Source organism: Esox lucius, chromosome 5 (genome assembly GCF_011004845.1).
Source record: "Esox lucius isolate fEsoLuc1 chromosome 5, fEsoLuc1.pri, whole genome shotgun sequence".
NCBI classification, from domain to species: domain Eukaryota; kingdom Metazoa; phylum Chordata; class Actinopteri; order Esociformes; family Esocidae; genus Esox; species Esox lucius.
The window spans coordinates 16,481,877-16,505,325 of NC_047573.1; the positions used below are offsets into that span (position 1 = coordinate 16,481,877).

Sequence of the window (23,449 nt, forward strand, 5' to 3'; positions counted from 1 at the left end):
ACCTATTGGCTGATCACGTTGGAGATTATGCTGACTGTGGGTTAACAGAGGCCCATAACACACTGCTCTTCCTACCTACCTTGACCTGTAGGCCTAGATTCTAAGCTGGATCCCAACTTTGAGCCTGCATAAGATTTGACTGACTGGTAACACACACCTTAGCAGATCTCTGCAATCAGATTTCTATCGGTGGAGAGGACGCTTCTTTTGACTGCTAAGATTGTGCTGAGAGAAGATGTTGGAAGTAGTCATTCTCATGTTGTCATAGATCCCCACGTGGCGACGATGGGAGGAAACCTCACTGTTTTGGTCTGTGAATGGCCGAATACTATGCTAGCGTGCATTCCATTATTCCAGGTCGCACTGTGTGCCACTTACTCCCTTTAGTTGGATGTGTAACAGTCTTCCTGTGATTGTGACGCTGGTTATTCTGAGGCAGTGGGCCTTATTGTCTTCCTGCCTTTTCATCTGCTGCTCAGGGAACACCACCCGGAAACTAGGTCAGGAAAATGGCTGTTTTGGCGTCACTGTGCACCGCCCCCCCCCCCCCCCCCCCCCCCCCCCCCCCCCCGATGGAACCTGATGGAACGTAATACATAATTTAGCTAGTTGAAATGCTAGATTATGAGAAGGTTGAACTGGGTGTGCCTTTTCTTAACAATCATCAACATAGTCACCTTACGTTATTGGCACTCTTGATGATGAGAAAATGGCTACATAGAATAAACACTGTTAAATGAGCTACAATGTAATTTTTTTAAAATGTTGTAGCAAAATAATTTTTTGAAACCTATCAAGTGGAGTCATCCATTTCTAAAATTATACATGTATTGCCCCAAAATTCTACTCTTGGTGGCCAATTGGCTGGATTTTAATGTGTGCTTCTGGTCACTGTCTTTCTGCAACCAGCTTTTAGGCCCCAATTTCCTGGTATTTGGTTCATACAGCTGTTAACCGCCACCATGTTTTACAGTAGGTATTAGGGTTGTTTTCTTCGTGTGTCCTTGTTTTGATTCCAAATCCGTCATTTATGTGCGTGGCCAAAAACCTTATTTACATTATATTCCATTATTACACCCAATTCCAATCCAAGTGCCAATGCCATTGAGCAAAGTTCTGACAAGCCATCCAAACATTGTAATAGCTGTTGGAGGTGGTGTTTCAATGTGGATTTGGAGACTTGTTAACCTTAAACGTTAAAGAAAGTGTATCTATTATCATTTTAAATGTTTTAATTTTACAAAACCGTTTGCTTGGCAGATACAACCCCCACATAGCTCTGCCTTACATTTATGTCCCACTGTACTAGAGAAACGACACTGCTTCCGTTACTTGTCTTTCCCCATAACATGCCTACACTGTATAGATGCCAGTCTATACAGTCTTAGCTTGTACCCAGGTCATGAAAAGCACAGCATACATTTTTATTTGTATTGCCTTTGTATTGGATCTTCTCTTCTTTAGCTCTGACTTTCATAGAACCTTCCGGATGAGCTTTTGTCTTTGAATTTCACTGCGGAGATGAAGTGCAAATGACTTCTTTCTCCTGGTGATAAAGATGCCGTTGTTTTTTATGATAATATTAACACTCTCCTCCTTTATAGCCTCAGCCAGATGATATGCTTGACTAGCCAGGCATCTGACAATGCTAAAGATGGTTAACTTTTATAGCACCAAAGAATTGCCAACCTTCAGCTACTTGTTGACTACAACCCCAAATGAGCCCTTTCTACAGAGTTCAGTAGTTAATATGTTGTGCAAACCCACGCAGCTTAAAATGCGTCACAATCCTGCATGAGATCAGCTGTGTCAGGCTGGAATGCATGAACCTTATCTAAAATGTAAGATGGTATGCATTTCACTAAGGAAGTTGTTAACTGATGACTGTTAGTTATGGTCATTTGGGTTGGTTGGGACGTGTGCCAGCGACAATACGAACCTCAGCTCTGAGTCTCCCTTACCCAGATGGACTGTCTGTATGTCTACACCAGTAAAATACCCAATATGGAGTGCTGCTCATCTTGGTTGTTTCTCTTAGTAATTCCTGTGCTCTTGGCCAGCTGATGAAGCCAGTTAGGCAACCCAAGCCACGGGTTATAAGGGCTGGGTTGGACGTCACACCGGGATCAGTGGAAACATCAACAAAAACGAGAGCCCCGCTTATCAAATGGATCCTAGTATATAGTAAAAAAACCAGATGAATTTCATACTTTGATCTTCATCTGCTTTATTGGGCAGGTTGTTTGGTTCTATGGAAGGTTTATAGGGAGGTTAAAAGATAAAGATATAATGTGAAGGCGAATTTCAGGGTAGAATAAAGGTTTCACTGAAGATGTTTAATACAAGTGGGCAGTGGCCTCTTGGAGCTCCATTATATTAGCCCAGAGGAGACACGCTGAGGTCTAGGCTCTGCGCAGCATTCCTCTGATATGTCCATATTTGGTTAAGAGCAGTAGGCTCTCAGCTCCTAGTAACTACCATGGATATATAGAGAGAGAGAGCACATTAAACCCCAAACCCCACTGACACACCAGATATGCCCCAGTGTGCAGAACCTAACATTCCGCACGCACTCCAGCCTGCCCCTGGAAGCCAAATCTAGTGTAGGCAATTGTAAAGTTACTCCCTCAGGCAGAATTGACGTTTTCATGTTTGATCATCTAAAAAAGAACGTTACAGAGAAGGTGAGGGTACGTGACAGGAGCCGGAGGGCGTGAGAATTGGAGAGGGGACCTTTGAAGGTGAGAAGGAGTTGGGAGCTGGGAGAGACAGGTTAGGACGGTGTTTCTGAAACGATGAGTTGTGGACTGACACCAGTTCTTGAGACATCACTGCCTTTTTTGCATGCTTGATAGTTCTTAAGTACTAGTTTGAATCCAAGTAGACCTCCCAAGAAGGGATATAGCTCCTTCAGATTGATATGATAGAGGGTTGAGAAACCTTGAGCCGGAGGGTCATTGCCCTGGAGGATAGTGACAGGAAACAGGGTCATCCATTTCTGTCCACGATCCACACTTTGAGTGATTATAATGCAATAAACGGAGAGCGGAGAAGACACTAATATCCTGAAGCTTCCTGACAGCCTGGGACTGGGTTCTACGCCAGGTGTTGAAATCTGAGGTATTGAACAATACTAAGCATCCAGGCCTGTTGGGCCGGGGGCCCTTGTGTAACTGGCCCGTTGGCCTGACGGGGGCCCTTGTGTAACTGGCCCGTTGGCCTGACGGGGGCCCTTGTGTAACTGGCCCGTTGGCCTGACGGGGGCCCTTGTGTAACTGGCCCGTTGGCCTGACGGGGGCCCTTGTGTAACTGGCCCGTTGGCCTGACGGGGGCCCTTGTGTAACTGGCCCGTTGGCCTGACGGGGGCCCTTGTGTAACTGGCCCGTTGGCCTGACGGGGGCCCTTGTGTAACTGGCCCGTTGGCCTGACGGGGGCCCTTGTGTAGCGTGCCCGTTGGCCTGCCGGGGGCCCTTGTGTAGCGTGCCCGTTGGCCTGCCGGGGGCCCTTGTGTAGCGTGCCCGTTGGCCTGCCGGGGGCCCTTGTGTAGCGTGCCCGTTGGCCTGCCGGGGGCCCTTGTGTAGCGTGCCCGTTGGCCTGCCGGGGGCCCTTGAGTAGCGTGCCCGTTGGCCTGCCAGTGGCAGGAAGGGAAACCTTGTGTGTTGTTTTGATGCAGCTGGGAAGGCTGTGGCATGTCGAGACACATGTGCCATATAAAACTGGCTGCTTCCGTTCCATCATTGAGCAGATCAGGCGTAGGATTTTGATGTTTCTTGTCGACTGCCTGGGTAATAAAACATGAAACAGACATTTTCATCATTTGTAGAGTGGGTGTACTCCAATTCAACTCGGCGAGTCTCACTGCCTGTTTTGGAGTGATATAGGATATATGTTGCAACATCACCTGATAGTTAGGCCATCATTTCCCCCAATAATTGTATTAATCATATTAATCAACATGACTTGATGGATGTAATGGAAAGTGATGGATGTAAAGGCGCAGTTATTGATTATTTTGATAATCAATTCTATAGATAACAGGTCAGACTTTCTTTGAATATTCATAACAAAAACACTTAAAGATGCTCTCCAGTCACATGATCATCCATCTAATATCTTTCTTCAGCTAAAAAGTAACACCTTGCAAACCGTTCAATGATTCAGAAAACATTATTAGTGACAACTGCTTCTCGCCAATTAAAACTGAGAGAGCAGTGCATCCTCCCCAAATTCCCTGTTGCGCACCTGTATTTCACTGTGATTGGCAAATATGCGTGTGGAATCCATAGATCAGTGCCTAATGAGTTTTTCAGATTGGCCAACAGTTCATTTGTACAAATTGCTGAGCCTGCATGCCATTTTTAATGTTGGTATTTCGTTTTGCCCATGAAACGTTTCTCCACTGCTGTTGAAATTGCCCGTGGTAATGTAACCTCTTTGTAAAAAAGGATATACATATTGAATTATTGGGTGACATACAGGGATATCTGAGTCCTGCGTAGTCGAGCTTGCTGGATGTGTCAAATCATGGGAAGTATGTCTTTGTAGACACGCGGAGACCAAAACAGCGTTCCGTGCAGGGATGCCTTTCATTTGGAGTGCTCTAGCCTGGTACATGTGCCCATGCAGAAAGCCCATTCTGACTTCAACAGCACATATGGTTGTCATTAGTTCCCCTGTGAAACACTCCTGCCCTTTGGGTTCTTTCGTCCGCGTTTTGGGTCGCGCTGGGTATGCTCTCTTACTGCCTGTAGGCTAAGAAATGTTTCAAGTAAGGCATGTGAGATCGCTGCGCATGTGAGTACCCAGCATACTCCTGCTAAAAGAGGGCAACATACTGTACTGTGTAAGCGCAGAAGGGGAAGTTAACCCCCTTTTTCTTATCCACACTGTATCCAAGGGTTTACTTGTGGTGGCACAAGAACTGCCCCCCCCCCCCCCCCATTCTGTCACCTCTGTAACACAGTGATGTTTGACATCACATGCGTTGGTCGAATATCTGATAGTTACTTGATTGGTCAGGCACACCGGTTTGAATTCAAACAGCCTATCAGATTATAAAAGCAAGACTGTTCTCCTTTCTCCATCTTTCTCCACCGTAGACTTTGGGTTCTGGGCGTTTTGCCTCATGCATTTGTTCTGCACATCATTTCGAATTATGTTTTGATAATACCTAATGAACAAAGCATGTATGTTGTGATAACCTATTGCCTCGTTTGTTTTAATTTCAATACTAAGTAAAGCTCTTTCCTTTATTAGAACATTCTCATTGCTCCTAGTTCATTTCTTGCTTAATTCCTTTTTCAATAGTTGGATTAGTTAACAAAAAAGGCTAGTGTATGTTTTGCATAGTAATGTATGGCGTGTAAAAGTGGAGCAGTCTTTTTGACATATTATTGTCCTACTAGGTGAGTGACTGAACGGAAGTCAGCACAGTTTAAAAGTCAAATAAGACTAATTGCTGTAGTATCTGTGGGAACCCCCACCCCTTTTTTTACTTCACTGGTAATAACAACGTATTTAAATCATAATGTTATTTCCATAATGTTATTTCTATTTCTTTTTGTGGAAGGGTTTATTGTCCGTTGTGTGTAAACTGTGTCAGAGATTGCGTCTGTGAGAAAGTCGTTACTCTTAATAATGTCCCGCCTGTGCTGCTAAATATAGCCCGCCCCATAAATGGAGGACACAATAGGCGGATATGGGATTGGATGTGGAGTGGAGAAATCGGACAGTGTGTGTAAAATGGCACCCTATTCCCTACATATAGTGCAGTACATGACAGCCTCGCTCAGGTCAGACTTAGTGTGCTAGGACATCGGGTGCCATTTGGGAGTCGGACTGAGAGGGTTGAGTGGCAGTGCTGGCAGACGGCGGAGTCTTTGTGTTGAAGCCAGTATCAGATCAGACGTATACAGGATCCATGAACTGGTATAGTCCTCTCTCTCTCTGGTGGTTGGACTTGCCCTGGCTCTGGGTACACATCTAGGAGCTTGTCCTCCCCCATTCCTAACCTAAACCATTTGGAGGGGGAGCCAGGGAAACTTGGGAGCAATGCCGTGTAGTACCTTTTATGCTTCCTCTTTTACCAAGATGAAAAGGTACATCTTTTATGAGAGCGACATCCCGTCCGGTACTGAAGAGGCTAGCTCTCCGCGGTCTAGTTTCTCTAAGGGTGACCCCGTGTAATTGCCTTATTTGGAAGCCCCCGGGGTGTGCAGACAGCTTGTATTAAAGCGGGGTCCATGTGAATGGCCTTAAAAGGAACTAAGGCGAGAAACAGCACCTGTTTTACATCTGCAGAAGGCAGCCAGGCAGGCAGAGTACAGCCAGCGCCTGATAACACTACAGCCAGGCAGGCAAGGTACAGTCAGCGCCTGGTAACAACACTACAGCCAGGCTGGCAGAGTACAGTCAGCGCCTGGTAACACTACAGCCAGGCTGGCAGAGTACAGTCAGCGCCTGGTAACAACACTACAGCCAGGCAGGCAAGGTACAGTCGGCGCCTGGTAACAACACTACAGCCAGGCTGGCAGAGTACAGTCAGCGCCTGGTAACAACACTACAGCCAGGCTGGCAGAGGACAGTCAGCGCCTGGTAACAACACTACAGCCAGGCAGGCAAGGTACAGTCAGCGCCTGGTAACAACACTACAGCCAGGCAGGCAAGGTACAGTCAGCGCCTGGTAACAACACTACAGCCAGGCAGGCAAGGTACAGTCAGCGCCTGGTAACAACACTACAGCCAGGCAGGCAAGGTACAGTCAGCGCCTGGTAACAACACTACAGCCAGGCAGGCAGAGTACAGTCAGCACCTGGTAACAACACTACAGCCAGGCAGGCAGAGTACAGTCAGCACCTGGTAACAACACTACAGCCAGGCAGGCAAGGTACAGTCAGCGCCTGGTAACAACACTACAGCCAGGCAGGCAAGGTACAGTCAGCGCCTGGTAACAACACTACAGCCAGGCAGGCAGAGTACAGTCAGCGCCTGGTAACAACACTACAGCCAGGCAGGCAGAGTACAGTCAGCACCTGGTAACACTACAGCCAGGCTGGCAGAGTACAGTCAGCGCCTGGTAACAACACTACAGCCAGGCTGGCAGAGTACAGTCAGCGCCTGGTAACAACACTACAGCCAGGCTGGCAGAGTACAGTCAGCGCCTGGTAACAACACTACAGCCAGGCTGGCAGAGTACAGTCAGCGCCTGGTAACAACACTACAGCCAGGCTGGCAGAGTACAGTCAGCGCCTGGTAACCACACTACAGCCAGGCTGGCAGAGTACAGTCAGCGCCTGGTAACCACACTACAGCCAGGCTGGCAGAGTACAGTCAGCGCCTGGTAACCACACTACAGGGTTCACTCTGAACTAAAGAGAATCTATCCAGTGGTTCTGTGCAAATTCTGTGGTTTTGAGGAATTCAAGGACTAATGTATGCAAGAAATACACATTTTAATCAGTTAGCAGAGCTCTTATCCAGAGCACGTTGGTGGATTGATCTGAAGATAGCAAACAGGCTTGTTTGGTCGCCCCGCTTCACTATCCACTAAGTCAGTGCTTGACAGAGGGCATTATAATAAAAAGTTCTGCAAAAGGCAATGGTTTCGGTTAATAATCCATTTAACACGCCCGTATACGTTAATTGGGTGAAAAGGCTGAGTTGTACAAAAAGGCAACGCGTTACATTGTGAAAGACAAAGGTGATGATGCTGTTGGAGGTGTTGTTAAATAGCAGTCCGTACTCTCTGCAGCTCATCCAGGGTGGTGGAATGAATGTCGGTCACTGTGATTTTGAACATCCTTGTCTGAGGCTGTTGTTGATGAGCCCCCCCCCCACTGCTGCTGTGATTCGCAGCCCACAGTCCCAACAGGAGTGCAAGGACAAGCATCTGTGTGGTGTGGCCGTGTGCCTCAACATGTCAAAGTGAATTGAAGTGTGGGGTACGTTTCCAGAATGTTCTAGTCAGTTGTAGCGATACCGCAATGTAGTGTGAATGAATGCAACCTCTGCAATCGGAGGGAGCCGGAAGCAAACTGTGTGATGGAATGAATTCGGTTTGCCATTGTGACCCTGATTTGGTCACGACAGATGAATTCAGTGGAATGTGTGATTTCAGTCATAGCATTATTGTTGCTTCGGATTATATGAAGTACTAAGATGCGGTATGTGGAACACAACTGAGAATGTTTTTGACAATAGTTTTAAAAACAAATTATCAAATAGTTTGAACCCCCTGTTTTTATATTTTAATGAAGGGATCAGTTTTGACTCTACTGTTGCCGGTGTGGAAGGCATTCTGATGGTATGATAGGGTATGTAGATGGGGTAACAAAAATAGCCTTTTCAGTCCTGCCTCCCAGTGCTGTCGCTGCCTCTGTCCTCTGTCTGTGTGAACGGGAACAAAGAGATGAAAGAGAAACTGCGGACGTGATGTAGCTGCCCTGCAGGCACAGACAGAGATCTATGACATCATAACCCTTTAGCACCTTTTGTAAGACTAGTTTAGTCTCCGACTATTAAGACACTAATCAGATGTAGACCGCCCTGGGTAACAGCCCCATGTCATTTGTGTCAAGTCTTCTCCTACGGTTGTTTCTCTGCTCTTCCCCCCCCTAGCCAAGCACCCTGCCCCAGGGCACGGTTAACATGAACCTGTGTACGGATGTTATTGACGCTGAGCCCAAGACGGGCCAGAAGAACGCCCTCTGTATCGTCACCCCGGAGCAGGAGTACTTCATACGAGGGGAGAACAGGGAGATCATCAATGGGTGAGTGTGAGCGCGCCCCGGTCGTGTCCGCGTGCAGCCGTGTGTTCTTGGAGCCCTCGCCACCATTCCGTTGTTCTCCCACGCCAGGTGGACCGAACAGCTGGTGGTGTATCCTAGGACCAACAAGCAGAACCAGAAGAAGAAACGCAAGGTGGAGCCCACGACGTCTCAGGAGCCAGGGCCTGCGAAGGTGGCCGTGACGGGGTCAGGAATCCCAGAGGTGGGCTCGGAGAAGGTTCCTGACTCCAGCTCCATCATCTGGCAGGAGGAGTTGAGCCAGAGGGAGGCAGAGGGGACGGCTGTGTGGTCGGCAGCTGACCTGCCCCAGCTGGGCTCACCACTCCCCCCTACAGGTGCAGAGAACCCACCGCCAAATTAGGGTTCCAAAATCCAGTTTTAAAGCCTGCATAAGGCAGGCGTTTTTGTGTCTTGCGCTGCGTGGTCCGGAGCATGCTGGTTTCTGGTTTTCTGTTCTATGGAGGAGTGGGAGCACCCCATCTATTGGTTGTTGACATCTTCGCTCTGTGGTCATCTTTGATCCTCCAGGTGACTGCGGTTCTGTGGGGCGGGGCTCGGATGCGGGGTCGGTCAATGGCGACGAGGTGGACCGCAGCTGCCTTCCCCCCCACGGCTCGGCCCCCCTCCCCCACCAAGACCTCCTGTCCCCCACGGGCTCCTGCTCCAGCCTGGGCGGGGTGCCTCGCTGCCTCTCCCCGGTCCCCAGCGACCCCTTTCCCTCCGGCAGCTCCCTGCTGTCCAACGGCTCCCACATCAGCGGCTCGGTCAGCTCCCTGGACTCGGACGCCAGCGGCAGCACGGTGACCAGCACCGAGAGCCACCCGGCGGGGAGGTTAGGACTGGTGCACGGTGGGCACCATGATACGCCGCGGTCCAGGAGGCTGGAAGCCGAGGCCAGGAAGGCAGAGAAGAGGAGCCGAGTGAGGAGTCCTGGTGAAGAGAGGGAGGCTGTGTTTAGTCCTGAAAGGAGGTGAGTCCTTGGCTGTCCTTCCCTCCTTGCCTGTCTTGTCGTGTCTTAGTTCAGGGAGACCGAAGACAGGGCCGGTGTTTAGTCCCGGGAGGTAATGACTGACATTCATAAAGAAGGTTCCAGACTTCTGGTTGTCTGCGATATTTTTATCCAGGTAAAGCTTTTAATCTGGTACCGTTATAGACAGTGTACTGGCTGTCTGACTGCCAGGTTACACAGTAGCATGTTCTGTGGCCTGAAGGAACTTGAGTAGAAAAACCAATAGTAGCAGAACAGTACACAGACTCTCCCTCTGATCAATAGAGAATGAGGTCCTTCGGGGGCCATGTGGGCATGGGCCGCACTGCTGAATATATTTCCCTTCTTGAAGGGAAATATCTTGTTGGTGAAATTTGGACAGTATGTATTATAGCTATAGTTTCAGCATAGTCCTTGTAGGAAAGGTGTGCCCAGCCCACATAGAATAGCAAGTGGAAGCACCTTGTGTTTGGTGTTCTATCGAACTAGCACACCTGTTGTGCCATTGTATCCCGCTTTGCAGAATAGGTCAAGCTTGGTCAGTTTGACCTATTCTGCCCTCTTTTTAGGTCCACATATTTTATACAGGTTTGAGTTCCGGGTCCTGAACGTTCATTTGTCATGAATCATGAATTTTCCTTTTTGAGAAATGTTTTTACCCATGGTCTCATCAGACCGTAATACATTTTCCCACATGGTTTTGGGAGATTGAATATGTCTTCTTGCAAAATGTCTACTGGCTTGGATGTGGTTTTTTGTGAAATATTGTGGTCATAGTGGAGAAAAATACTGAATTATTTATTAAATGTTTTTTTGTGTTTGTTAAAATAAGAATATTAAAGTATGACACTACATTATTCTCTCGCTATCAGACTATCAAGAATTCAGACAGCAGCTGTTTTCAGTGGCTATGAGCCCCCTGGCAACTAGCAGCTACAAGCCAACCTACTTCCCCTAGCAGTGGGCTAGCTAGAGCGTGGGTTTTGGATGTAAAGCACTACGTGGTCCCAGAAATGTTGTCTAGAGAAGACCGTGATCTCAGAGAGCCGCTATAACAGGCACATTTGGATTATTGGAACTGAGCCCTAGACTTGGGTCACCTGTCCCTTCAGTGAAATTATGACTTGCAAGCCTGCACTTTCAGTAATGACAATATGCATTAGAAAGTTAACACTGTCAGTGATTTGTATGACCGCGGTATTATTTTGTGGATTGGACTTGGGGGGAAAATATGTGGTACATTTATAATGTTCTGTAAGTAGGCCGATGGCAAATCACATCAAAAACACAGCCAGATAGTTAGCAAGCTGGCCACCAAGCATTATCCGCCCTCCGTATGACTGAAGCATATGCTTGAATGTGAATAAAAGGCTTGGGTCTATTTACAGTAGTTTATGTAGTACACCCCTTCTGGACTATATATGGATGTTTATTATTAATAAGAATCACCCTGTGATTTAATCAGGGCTGAGTTTCAACATAAACACTCTGAATATAAACAGTTTTTGTACTTTCCGTTTGCCCATCATCTAAAGAAAAGGGGTCAAGGGTCTGTCTCTCTGGCTGGCTGGCTGTCTCTCTCTCTATCTCTCTCTCGCTGGCTGGCTGGCTGTCTCTCTCTCTGGCTGGCTGTCTCTTTCTCTCTCTGGCTGGCTGTCTCTCTCTCTCTCTCTGGCTGGCTGGCTGTCTCTCTCTGTCTGGCTGGCTGGCTGGCTGTCTCTCTCTCCCTCTCTGGCTGGCTGGCTGTCTCTCTCTCTCTGTCTGGCTGTCCCCCCCATCTATCTCTCTCTCACTCTCTGGCTGGCTGTCTCTCTCTCTCTCTCTCTCTCTCTCTCTCTCTCTCTCTTGCTGGCTGTCTCTCTCTGTCTGGCTGTCTTTCTGTCTGGCTGGCTGTCCGTATCTCAAACACGTACAGAGTTGTGCTTCATCATTTTCCTCTCAGAGCCAACCCACACCAGCCTCATTCCCTCATCTAAAACCAGGTCTGAAAGGAATAGAGGACATGGAGAGCCAGAACAAGAGCAGAAATATCTAGTAAACTGATACATTAACTGGTACATTTGGGAACACTGGCACTATGGACCCCAGCAGCCAACTGGGGCTCTATTATAGAATTATTACACACACACACACACACACACACACACTGCCATTCTTGACCCAAGCGTCCAATAAAGGAGCCCACAGTCATGCGACTGAAAATACCTCTCATCCCCTTTCTTCCTTTTTCTCTCTTCCTCCCTCGCTCATTGCCTTTTAAGGAAGCCAGCTACTGCTTGATTCCCCTAATAAGGGCAGAATTCAAAAAATAGTCAAATTAGTATTTCCAGGCAACTCTCAAACCAAATTCCTGTAGTTTATAACGAGAGGGTAAAAGCAAAGACGTGTGTATGGAGGCGTGAGTCCAAGCTGCCAGTGCATTGTCTCTCCGAATACCTGTTGATTGTCTCTCCGAATACCTGTGTTGATTGTTTCTCCGAATACCTGTGTTGATTGTTTCTCCGAATACCTGTGTTGATTGTCTCTCCGAATACCTGTGTTGATTGTCTCTCCGAATACCTGTGTTAAGTGTTTGCAGAAGTTGGACCACAGTCTGTGGTGAACATGATGTACTGTCCTTTTGAATGTCATCATATCTGTTACTCAGCCTCATGTGCCCCCGTACAGACACACCAAACACTGCAGTATGCAATAGAGTTATTATGTGTTCTCTCCCATCTTTACAGTGTCTAAAACCTTGATACACTTTTCTTTGTTCTGCAGGTGGGGAGACAAACTTGGAATGAAAAATCTGCTTCAGGCATCTGTCCTCTAACCTTGTCCTCTGAACATTGTTGTTGTTCTCTGTGTGTTCCATCTGGGTTAGATCTGGGGTGATCGAGAAGCTGGAGGCGTTGGAGTTGGAAAATGCCGAGAGGATGGAGGTGGAGGAGGTGGGGAGGACCGGAGCCAGACAAGGCCGCAGCGAACACCGGCGCTTCCACGGAGAGGTAGGACTTCAGCAGGGCCGTCTCTGGTACATCGCTCGCAAGCGCCATACCAATTCAGTTGAATGTGATCATGGAGGTTATATGGCTTGGACTAGACCTGGACTAAAAAAATCTATCAAGATCAATGGGGAGGCTTAATCTGTGTCCGTGAAAGCGATCGTTAGAATATGTCTTCCTCTGCCTAGGCAGCACCATGGCTGTCTTGGCTGACTCAGACAGGCTGAAATTGTCTACTAGTGGACAAGGGAGGTGTTCACGCTTTCCAGTGTTTCGCACAAAACATCACATGACGCCTCAGTAGAGCTCTGAAATGTAAGCTCCGCTAGATTCTGTAGGCTGTTATATGAGGCAGACATTTGCACTCCCATGAACACACAGCGAACCACACCGAAATGTTTCTACAATGAAAAGATTAGACTAGGCCTCTCCGAGCGGTGCTGGGGCAGATTGCGTCCAGGTGTTTACGAATCCTGGTTTACAACTCCAAACACACACACACACACACACACACACACACAGGTCAGCATAGGGACACATTAGTCAGAAGTCTCCCCGTTCAACTGGCTCAGCCAAGGCCCTGTGGCAGGGACTTCCCACTAACGGATTATTAAAAAAAACACCTTCACCGATATGTTATAATGGGAACACACTTTGTCCATCCCTGTTCTGGCTTCATTTCGGTTCGTGGTCAGAGGTCAGTGAAGTCTGCTGTGTTCCTTTCCAGTTTCCATTCTGTGGCTGGATTCCCCTGTTGATACTAACTTCCCTTTCCCACCCTGACCAGGACAGATCTCCTCTGTAATGGGACCAACAATATAGAGCCTCAAAGAGAGACTGCTGTTCCAAAAGAAAGTGTCCCTAGAGGAGAGACTGTTGAAAGCTGTTTTGTCTTGTCTATATTTTCTGTCATAAGGGCACCACCTGCTCTTACATATTCCCCTCCTGTCTCTCTTGCCTAATGTTCTCACTGCTTTCTCCTCTCTCTCGTTATACACTCGCTGGTCCTGGATTTGCCTGGTTTTGTTGTTTCGATCTGAGTTTGTGATGTAGGGGACTGAAGCCTAACTTGATCTCAGTGGAGTTATGCAGAGATGGAGAGTCATCTAAGCCCATTTTCACCCAGACGCATGGGAGGAGTGAAGACAAAAACCGGGGCTACCGAATGGTGTTGCCCTCTGAGGTGCCGGCTAGCTCGGCCCCTTCCAGGGTAGACTGGTAGGATGTGAGTCAGGGTTATCGCACCGTAACCACTCCTCCTGGTAGGTCATGGTAGTTGACTTGGAAGGTGAATGCCTTCTCCCCGAGGCGTATATGTGCCTGACATCCTACCAGTCGTGCCGGAGAGTACCCTTCTGGACCGAGTGAGCAGAACAGCTCGGTGAGATGCCCTTCCAGAGGACATCTGACTAGTGTAAATTGGAAATTGGCAGGGTAAAAAAAAAAAATAAGATTGGTAAAAATGCTTTTAAATGTTACATAAAACAAATTACACTGCGAAGGGGGAGAGGATATTGGCCTGGTGACACATTGGCATAACCCAGGTTTTCTGACAGGGACTCTAAGATATTGACCATTTTCACATGAATGGCTGTATTGATGTTGTGTGTTTCAGGGGCAGCGACATGACCTGGACTTCCCCTCTACTCTGCCTCCCCTGAGGCGAGCCAAGTCCCTAGACCGAAGGACCACAGAGTCTGTCATGACCGTGAGTACTGTTTAACTCTCATGTTGTTCCGTCTTAACTATCTGGCCTCTTAGGATGTGCACTCAGATACTGAAAGACACACCCGGAAATGTTCAACCCAGAACATTGTAATCGATGAGTACTGTTTACTCAGGGTGTATGTATTGTTTCTGGGCTGAAGGAGCTTCCTCTCCTGGCCCAGACAGTGCCACAATGGCTCTTCTGTTCTACTAAAGCTGCGGGGTTAGAGGTCAGCAGCAAATCTGGGGCTTTCACCCTGCTGAGAAGAGGTTTAAAGGGGTCTTGTAGTTGAAGTGTACGGGTAAGGTAAGAGTGTGGATATAGTGTTGGGTAACCGTGTTAAGAGTGTTTAGATTGAGGAAGGGCCCAGCAGGCTTAAGCTAGTGTAAATGTTATGATAATGAGTCATTGTGTCCTATTAAACCACTAAACCTTTGAACCACATCGTACTAGTGTTTTTGGCTTGGACGTGGTGTTACCCCAGCTTTAGATGGGAGCTGGTGATCCTGGCAGGCCTGTAGTAGGGAATGATTATTCAATCAACCCATATTGTTACAGTGCCTTTGTTGATTCAATAGAATAGACTGGCATGATATTCGTATAGTTTAATTAAGTTTATTATCCATAAGTCTGGTACTCTGGAACTTTCACTGGTTAGTCTGTACTTCTGGAACTTTGGCAGAAATTCACTCAGTATTTTGGAGGGTTATTTTGGTTTTGGCGTCCAGGGTTTCGCAAAGGATGATTCCGTACGATGGAGTGCAGTCATGAGTGCTATGATGGATGATGTGGTTGGGAAATGCTGTTTCAGAGCTGGTTGGTTGGTGTAGTGGACATCCTGTTACAGTCGGCCATGCTGCATGGGGCAGTACAACCCCCTACCCTCCCTCTCCTTAACAGGTTACCTTTATGCTACTCCTGCCTTCAGTCATGGCCTTGTGTGAATGCACCAACTGTCTGTCTGTGTCTGTCTGTGTCTCTGTCTGTCTGTGTCTCTGTCTGTCTGTGTCTCTGTCTGTCTGTGTCTCTGTCTGTCTGTGTCTCTGTCTGTCTGTGTCTCTGTCTGTCTGTCTGTGTCTGTCTGTCTGTGTCTCTGTCTGTCTGTGTCTCTGTCTGTCTGTCTGTGTCTCTGTCTGTCTGTCTGTGTCTCTGTCTGTGTCTCTGTCTGTCTCTGTCTGTCTGTCTGTGTCTCTGTCTGTGTCTCTGTGTGTCTCTGTCTGTCTGTCTCTGTGTGTCTCTGTCTGTCTGTCTCTGTCTGTGTCTCTGTCTGTCTGTCTCTGTCTGTCTCTGTCTGTCTGTCTCTGTCTGTCTCTGTCTGTCTCTGTCTGTCTCTGTGTCTGTCTCTGTGTCTGTCTCTGTGTCTGTCTCTGTGTCTGTCTCTGTGTCTGTCTCTGTGTCTGTGTCTGTCTCTGTCTCTGTCTCTGTCTCTGTCTCTGTCTCTGTGTCTGTCTCTGTCTCTGTCTCTGTCTCTGTCTCTGTCTCTGTCTCTGTCTCTGTCTCTGTGTCTGTCTCTGTGTCTGTGTCTGTCTCTGTCTGTGTCTGTCTCTGTCTGTGTCTGTCTCTGTCTGTGTCTGTCTCTGTCTGTGTCTGTCTCTGTCTGTGTCTGTCTCTGTCTGTGTCTGTCTCTGTCTGTCTGTCTCTGTCTGTGTGTGTTTCTGTCCTCTGTCTGTGTGTGTGTTTCTGTCCTCTGTCTGTGTGTGTGTGTTTCTGTCCTCTGTCTGTGTGTGTGTGTTTCTGTCCTCTGTCTGTGTGTGTGTGTTTCTGTCCTCTGTCTGTGTGTGTGTGTTTCTGCCTCTGTCTGTGTGTGTGTGTGTTTCTGTCCTCTGTCTGTGTGTGTGTGTTTCTGCCTCTGTCTGTGTGTGTGTGTTTCTGTCTGTCTCTGTCTGTGTGTGTTTCTGTCTGTGTGTGTTTCTGTCTGTCTCTGTCTGTGTGTGTTTCTGTCTGTGTGTGTTTCTGTCTCAAACCAGCACTGCTTCTCATGGCACCATGTGTGTTTTCTCCCACTGTGTGAAACCACAGCAGGCCGCTGTTTAACAGGGCACTATGACGTGAACAGCAGGCTGTATGACACGTTATGTAGTACGTTTCCCTTAACCACTGGTCCCGGATCACACATTATTCTATCCTTCTAATGGTCATGGTAATGATTGGTGGTAAAGTAACCTGATTCTAGATCTGTGATCAGGGGAAACTTGTACTTTGAGCAAAGCTAGCATGTAGAGGATTTTATCTGCTGTTTCTCAGACATGAACTTTACTATTGGATGGTTAACAAGTGAAATAATAAGCAATATTTTTTTTACTTTGTTTGTTTTTTTAACAAACTTCAAATGTTACTAAATAATTAAGAAAGTGCAGTGTGTTGGAATGGCGGAGCTCCTTTCCTCAACAGTATCTAGCCTGGCCACCTAGTTAATACTTTCTTCAGTTGTTGGACCAGGTGAAGTTGAGTCCTGAGTTGAACCAAACTGTGCTATGTGGTTGTAGATTCTGTCACGTGGAATGTTTCAGCATCTCTTGGTTCTTCTTGCATGATGTTGCTGTGGGCATTCACTAGCCTGCCTTTAGTGGATCACATTGATATCATGCTCATTTTTTAATAGCAATTTTTTAGGAGTGGCATGTAATCCTGAGTAATTGTTTTTGTAATTCTAGCCTGATTTACTGAACTTCAAGAAAGGTTGGATGGTGAAGATGGATGAGCAAGGACAAGTAAGTAATTATAAGAGCAACATACAAGCATCCAAACATGTTTTTTTGTCTTCCATTCAATGTTCCTTTTTTTACATTTCAGGAATGTCTTATGTGCTTAACTGACTTGCCTGTGAACATGAAAACAAAATCAGTAATGTTCACTTTATATTCGTTTGGTATCACAATCACCCACAAGGAAATGAACCCCAATAACAGATTGTATTTTAGCTTTATTGCCTCGTCAGAAAGTTCAGTCGATGTCACAGGTATGCAATTCATTGTGATTAGTATGTATAACACTTTAATTTCACACATTACCAATCACACATGGAAACTGTCAATAAATATGTCTCCACAGGCGTTACCAACGTCAGTCAATCCAAATGCATTGTGAAACGTTGCAGCACATTAAATTGCCTTTTCCCCAGATAAGCTAGCTAATGTATTTTCAATGGGTCAAAGTAGTGAGCGAGATGTTGTAGTGGAAATGTGTAAAACTGTTAGGAGAGGAATTGTCAGTGCATACCAGCTCCTCACTGTAATGTTTTCTGTATGCTTGCCATGGCTATCTAAAGAAGTAATCTATTTTTGCCTAACTCCTGTTTTTTTAGGGGGGGAAGCTGAATAAAGATGTATTGCAATAGGCTCTATGCCAAACCTGACTACATTTATCAAAATGTCAATTGACATTTGTGATAACATTTTTATGGCAATTGTTATTTACAAAGTACTGAAATAACTTTTTTAAGAGGAATGCTAAAGTAAGTTAACCAGCCCTTTAATGATGGACTGTCTGTCAAATGGCTTACGCCTCACTCTGTAAGGCCAAGGTGAAGCTAGTGCTCAAATTATGTCAAAAGCTTCATGAGAGGGACTTGTCCTTAAGCCACTCCAGCGTTCTCTGTGTTATAGGTCGGTGCCATGCTGAAGAAATATTTTTTATTGCTCCATTCTGAAATCCTGTTCTGTATCAGTTTTTTTCCAAGGATTTCACTGTATATTCCTTTGTTCATTCTTCCTTCCATCCTGACCACTCCTAGTAATGGCCGCTGTGAAGCGTCCCTATAGCATACTGCTTCCGCCACCCTGCCTCCCCCCTAGGGATGTTATTAGCCAGGTGATGAGCAGTACCTTGTTGGCTGGACAGCGAGCTTGAGGAAGTCTTGCTGGTTCCAAAACGTCTTCAATTTCACAATGATGGAGACCTCTGTGCTCCTGGGAACATTCAGTGCTTTAGCATTTTTTTTCTAACCTTACCCAGTTCTTGACAATTCTCTTGGTTTATGGATTTCATTGCTTAGGTTTTGCTCTCACATGCACTGTGAATAGTGGGAACTCATAGACAGGTGTGTGCCTTTCTAAATCACGTCCAATTAATTGAATTTGCCGTTGGTGATTTGCTGTCAAGTTCTAGAGACATCCCCAGGATGATCGAAAGAGACAGGAGGCATTGGAGTTCAGTTTGGAGTGTCATGGCAAAGGATCTGAATTCGATATTTCTGTTTTCAATTGAGTATTGTGTGGAGATTTTGTGCTTGTTAAAATAAATGTTAAATGAATTTTTAATTAAGTAAACATTTGGAGGAAAGGAATCTGTGTGAATACTTATCCAAAGGCACTGTATTTATTTTTGTTTTGATCTAGCCTTGATTTGGTCCAAGCATAGAAGTTTGGGCAAATTGAGTCTGATCTGGACAGGTCAGGGTCAGATCTAACCCAATCAAAAATGTCTGTGTAGGTCAAATCAATTTGGACCAAATCTGAACCAAATGTACATGTCTATCATTGGTTCAGCTTTTCTACTGTCAGGATATCTGTAGATATTGAAATCAAGGTGAGGGCATATTCAGTAATAGCCAATGAAGATAGATAAATCATAGAATAATTGGATTTGGATAGATGGTTGAAGGTGTGATGTATTTATTTTATTTTAAAGGTGTTTGTAAATGTTGCTTTTGTATTCGTTTCTGTATCACTAAAGTTGTAGGTGTTATGCATGGGCTATGATTAAATGGTTTATTATAGAGAGAAAGACATTGAGAGAATTGGCTGTAGGCAATAGACACATTTATTTATAGAATTTATACTGCTGCTCCTGTGTTTATATGAGCAGTTAAATTGATTGTGTTTTGTTGCGCATCCAGTTGCTATTTTTGGAAAGCCTGTTGTTTGGCAGAGATCTCAGAAAAAGGGAAAATGATAATGCCCCTCTGGTGTCAGAAAAGTATTACCGTGCTTTTCACACACTAACAACACCTTGTGATAAGCCAAGAACCTGCAAGCTCAATCATGGTTGTTGGCCAGTGAACGCATTCACCTCCGAGCTTGAGTAGTGGGATAAGAAGAGGCTTAGTAAGTCCTTCGGGGGTCACGTATCAATTGCAAGACTGAGATTTTATGCAGTAAGGCAAGGCCTTAAAGGCAAATTTGACTCGATGCATTGGGGATGGAAGAAAAGCAAGAGATAAAACCAAAACTAAAAGCTTCATAAATATACAGTATCTCAAAATCAACTGCAATTTCCAAATTCGTTTTTTGCTCTATTCAGTCTAGTCCAACACTATTTCTAAAATGTTTAGGCACATAGACATGAAATTCGTTCCCAATTAAAATGACTTAATTCTAATACATTTTAATATGTGGGTTTTTGGTAAGTTCATCAAAGTAGGGAGTCAGTTTAAGTTCAAACATCCTTCTGTACGCTCACAAAGTGTTCTGGATTGTCTTTACCATTCTATGGCCTTTAGAGCTGACCGTCAGTCAGTCTTTGATGGCCCAACTTAAATCTTCAGTTGAAAGGATTATGTGGTGCTTCTCTCTTCACCACAGATCTATGCTCTTTCAATCCTACGTTTAGTTTGTATATAGATTTATTACACAGTCCAAGCTTTAACTACCATAGAAAAAACTACTTTGCAGATGTCTACAAAAATCACTTTGGTGTCCTCTTATGTTGTAGGTGCTTGTTCCAGTCTGTCTGTTCTGTTTGTATTGACTCCTATTGTCATAATTACAACTTAAACAGTTTGAGAATAAAAACAAAAAGCTAGGTTTTGTATTCTACAGTGGATATAAAGTCTACACGCCCCTGTTAAAATGCCAGGTTCTTGTGATGTAAAAGAATGAGACAAAGATAAATCATGTCAGAACCTTTTCCACCTTTAATGTGACCTATAACGTGAAAAATTCTATTGAAAAACAAACTGAAATCTTCGAGGGCGAGCATTTAAAATAAAAACCTTACAATAACCTTGTTGCATAAGTGTAAGCTCTTATAACTGGGGATGTGGCTGTGTTCAGAATTAACCAATCACATTCACAATAACCTAGTTGCGTAAGTGTGCATACACTTTAAATTAATACTTTGTTGAGGCACCTTTTGATTTAAATACATCACTCAGTCTTTTTAGGTAGGAGTCTATTAGCATGGCACATCTTGATGTGGCAATATTTGCCCACTCTTCTTTGCAAAAGCGCTCCAAATCTGTCAGATTGCGAGGACATCTCCTGTGCACAGCCCTTTTCAGTTCGCCCCACAGATGTTCAATTGGATTCAGGTCTTTGCTCTGGCTGGGCCATTCCAAAACGATAATCTTCTTGTGAAGCCATGCTTTTGTGGATTTGGATGTGTGCTTTGGGTCGTTGTCATGCTGAAAGGTGAACTTCCTTTTCATCTTTCTAACGGACGCCTGAAGGTTTTGTGCCAAAATTGCCTGGTATTTGGAACTGTTCATAATTCCCTCCACCTGACTAAAGCCATGGTTCCAGCTGAAGAAAAACAGCCCCAAAGCATGATGCTCCACTACCATGCTTCACTGTGGGTATGGTGTTCTTTGGGTGATGTGCAGTGTTGTTTTTGCGGCAAACATATCTTTTGGAATTATGGCCCAAAAAAAACTTGGTTTCATCAGACCATAACACATTTTCCCACATAGTTTAGAGACTTGATGTTTGTTTTTGCAAACTTCAGCCGGGCTTGGATGTTTTTCTTTGAAAGAAAAGGCTTCCTTCTTGCCATACCATTCAGATGAAGAATACGGGTGATTGTTGTTACATGTAGCACACAGCCAGTACTTGCCAGAAATTCCTGCAGTTCCTTTAATGTTGGCTCTTGGTTCTTGGCTCTCAGGTTATTGTAAGGTTTTTATTTAAAATTTTCCCCCTCAAAGATTTCCGTTTGTTTTTCAATTGAATTGTTCACATTATAGGTCACATTAAAAGTGGAAAAATGTCTGACATGATTTATCTTTGTGTCACATCACAAAAACCTGGCATTTTAACAGGGGTGTGTAGACTTTTTATATCCACTGTATATCTCAATCTTGTTCCCTCTATCCTCTTCTCTCCAGTGGAAGAAGTATTGGTTTGTACTGACAGACCACAGCCTCATATACTACAAGGACTCCATTGCTGAAGAGGTGACTGCTTTTAATCCATAGACTATTGTTTTCCCGCCACAGCAAGGCTAGTATTTAACTTATAAACAAAGAGAAAAATATCAATTGATATCCGAGTAATTACCCAATTTCTCAACCCTGATTTCTGTGCTGGTGAAATAATTGGTGTTCTTCCTCCTGACTTTTCCACACGTGTGATGTTGCTGTGTTGCAGGCTTCAGATCTGGACGGTGAGATAGACCTGTCTACATGCTACGACGTCACCGAATACCAGGCTCAACGGAACTACGGCTTCCAGATACACGTATGTACTGGTCACTCGCAATTTCGGACTACCTGTGCTGATTATGATATGATTGATCAGCTTTCATTTGAATCTAACGCCCTGACTGTCCTCCACAGACCCAGGAGGGTGTCCACACGCTGTCAGCCATGACCGCAGGCATACGGAGGAACTGGATCCAGGCCGTCATGAAGAACGTGAGGCCCGCCACTGCGCCGGATGTGGCGAGCGGCCGTGGCGCTTTCTCCCCGCTGGGGGGGGGGTTGGTTCAACCGGACGTGACCCAGGACTCCCCTTCCTCCGAGGCGTCGTCAGTAGAGCGTGAGCCCGGGTTTGGCCCCAAGAAGAGTCGGGCTCGTGAGCGCCGGCGAGAAGGCCGTTCCAAGACGTTTGACTGGGCTGAGTTTCGACCCATCGCTCAGGCTCTCGCCCAGCAGAGGGCCCAGGAGGCGGAGCCCCTGCACACGGACCTGGGAGACCTGGAGCGGAATCGGAGGCGGGAAGAACGACGGAGGAGGTATGAGTCTGTGACCGGCTCCTCTGATCAACCAGCCGGCTCCGAAACCAGGAGGATGGACTATGAGAGTGGGGGGGGGAGTGAATGTAACCCTGGGGGTGAGTGTTGTAGTCCCCCCTCATTGGAGAGGCAACAGAAAGTGGAAGAGGAGATCGAGCAACACTGGCAGCAGGTGGAGAAGACCCCCATCCGGGACGAGAGAAGGGTACCCCTGCCTTCCACACAGCCGACACGGGAAACGGCCGAGCTGGAGAAACTGCTGGAGAGTTACAAGAAAGGGGTTAGTCTGTGTGTGTTATGTGTACTCGGGTGTGCGAGTGAGCAGTGATTGGGCAATTGCGTGTGAAAGGTCAGAGGTTTGTGATTGGTCAGGCTCTTCAGAGTCAAATTTTTACTGTGTACATTCTGCCATGTCTCTGCCCAGGTAGAAGAGCTGAAGGTGCAATTGGAGAGCTGTCACCAGCAGTTGGTGGACTCCAACCAGCACAAACACAACCTTGAGGTCCAGCTGAGGACCGCTCTGGAGAGAGAGCAGAGTGTGCGCACCGGATACATCTCCCCGGTAAGCACCACAGATCTAGCCTCCTTTTCCCCTCAGAGCTGTTGTCTTTTCTCTAGGCAGTCCTGTGCATACCGGAGTTCATATTTCATTAACTCAACGTGCAGGTTGAGCTGTGTGTTCTTTTTTTTTTAACCTCTTTTTGCATGTTGTATTTTTGTGAGAACATCAAACAAACCTGACTGACATCTAAGCTGCAGAACAGCGCCTGAACGTGCCTTTGCATGAGTCCGTTCGTTTGCATGTGAGGAGAAACATAAAGATTTTCCTTTTGACACAATTTACAGTTCCCTCGTTTATAACCTCTTGTTGTTTTTTTAGATGTACAACAGACATAATGAACATGATGCATTCAAATAATAATTAACATTAGATGGATGTTTCTTCTATGTTCCTGTAATGCTGTAAATGGCATGAATGCATTAGGCTTCTTGACTGCGACAGTGCAGCCAGAGTTGTTAAGATGATGACTTCTGGCTCAGAACTGTACGAAAATAACATTTTTAAGCTTTTCTCATGGTGAATTTGCAT

At 46.0% G+C, this 23,449-nt stretch overlaps 1 protein-coding gene across 3 annotated transcripts in view; it reads left to right on the forward strand.

Moving 5' to 3' along the window:
* The window catches only part of mprip (myosin phosphatase Rho interacting protein), a 45,734-nt gene that overhangs the window by 10,872 nt on the left and 11,413 nt on the right, over window positions 1-23,449 (forward strand). For all 3 annotated transcript variants that reach the window (XM_010865446.4, XM_010865445.4, XM_010865448.4), the window contains exons 4-13: window positions 8,617-8,768; window positions 8,856-9,121; window positions 9,315-9,756; window positions 12,641-12,764; window positions 14,377-14,469; window positions 17,124-17,180; window positions 21,512-21,580; window positions 21,774-21,863; window positions 21,962-22,639; window positions 22,784-22,921. In XM_010865446.4, the coding sequence (XP_010863748.2) occupies window positions 8,617-8,768; window positions 8,856-9,121; window positions 9,315-9,756; window positions 12,641-12,764; window positions 14,377-14,469; window positions 17,124-17,180; window positions 21,512-21,580; window positions 21,774-21,863; window positions 21,962-22,639; window positions 22,784-22,921 (2,109 nt within the window). The remainder of the gene's footprint in view (window positions 1-8,616; window positions 8,769-8,855; window positions 9,122-9,314; window positions 9,757-12,640; window positions 12,765-14,376; window positions 14,470-17,123; window positions 17,181-21,511; window positions 21,581-21,773; window positions 21,864-21,961; window positions 22,640-22,783; window positions 22,922-23,449) is intronic.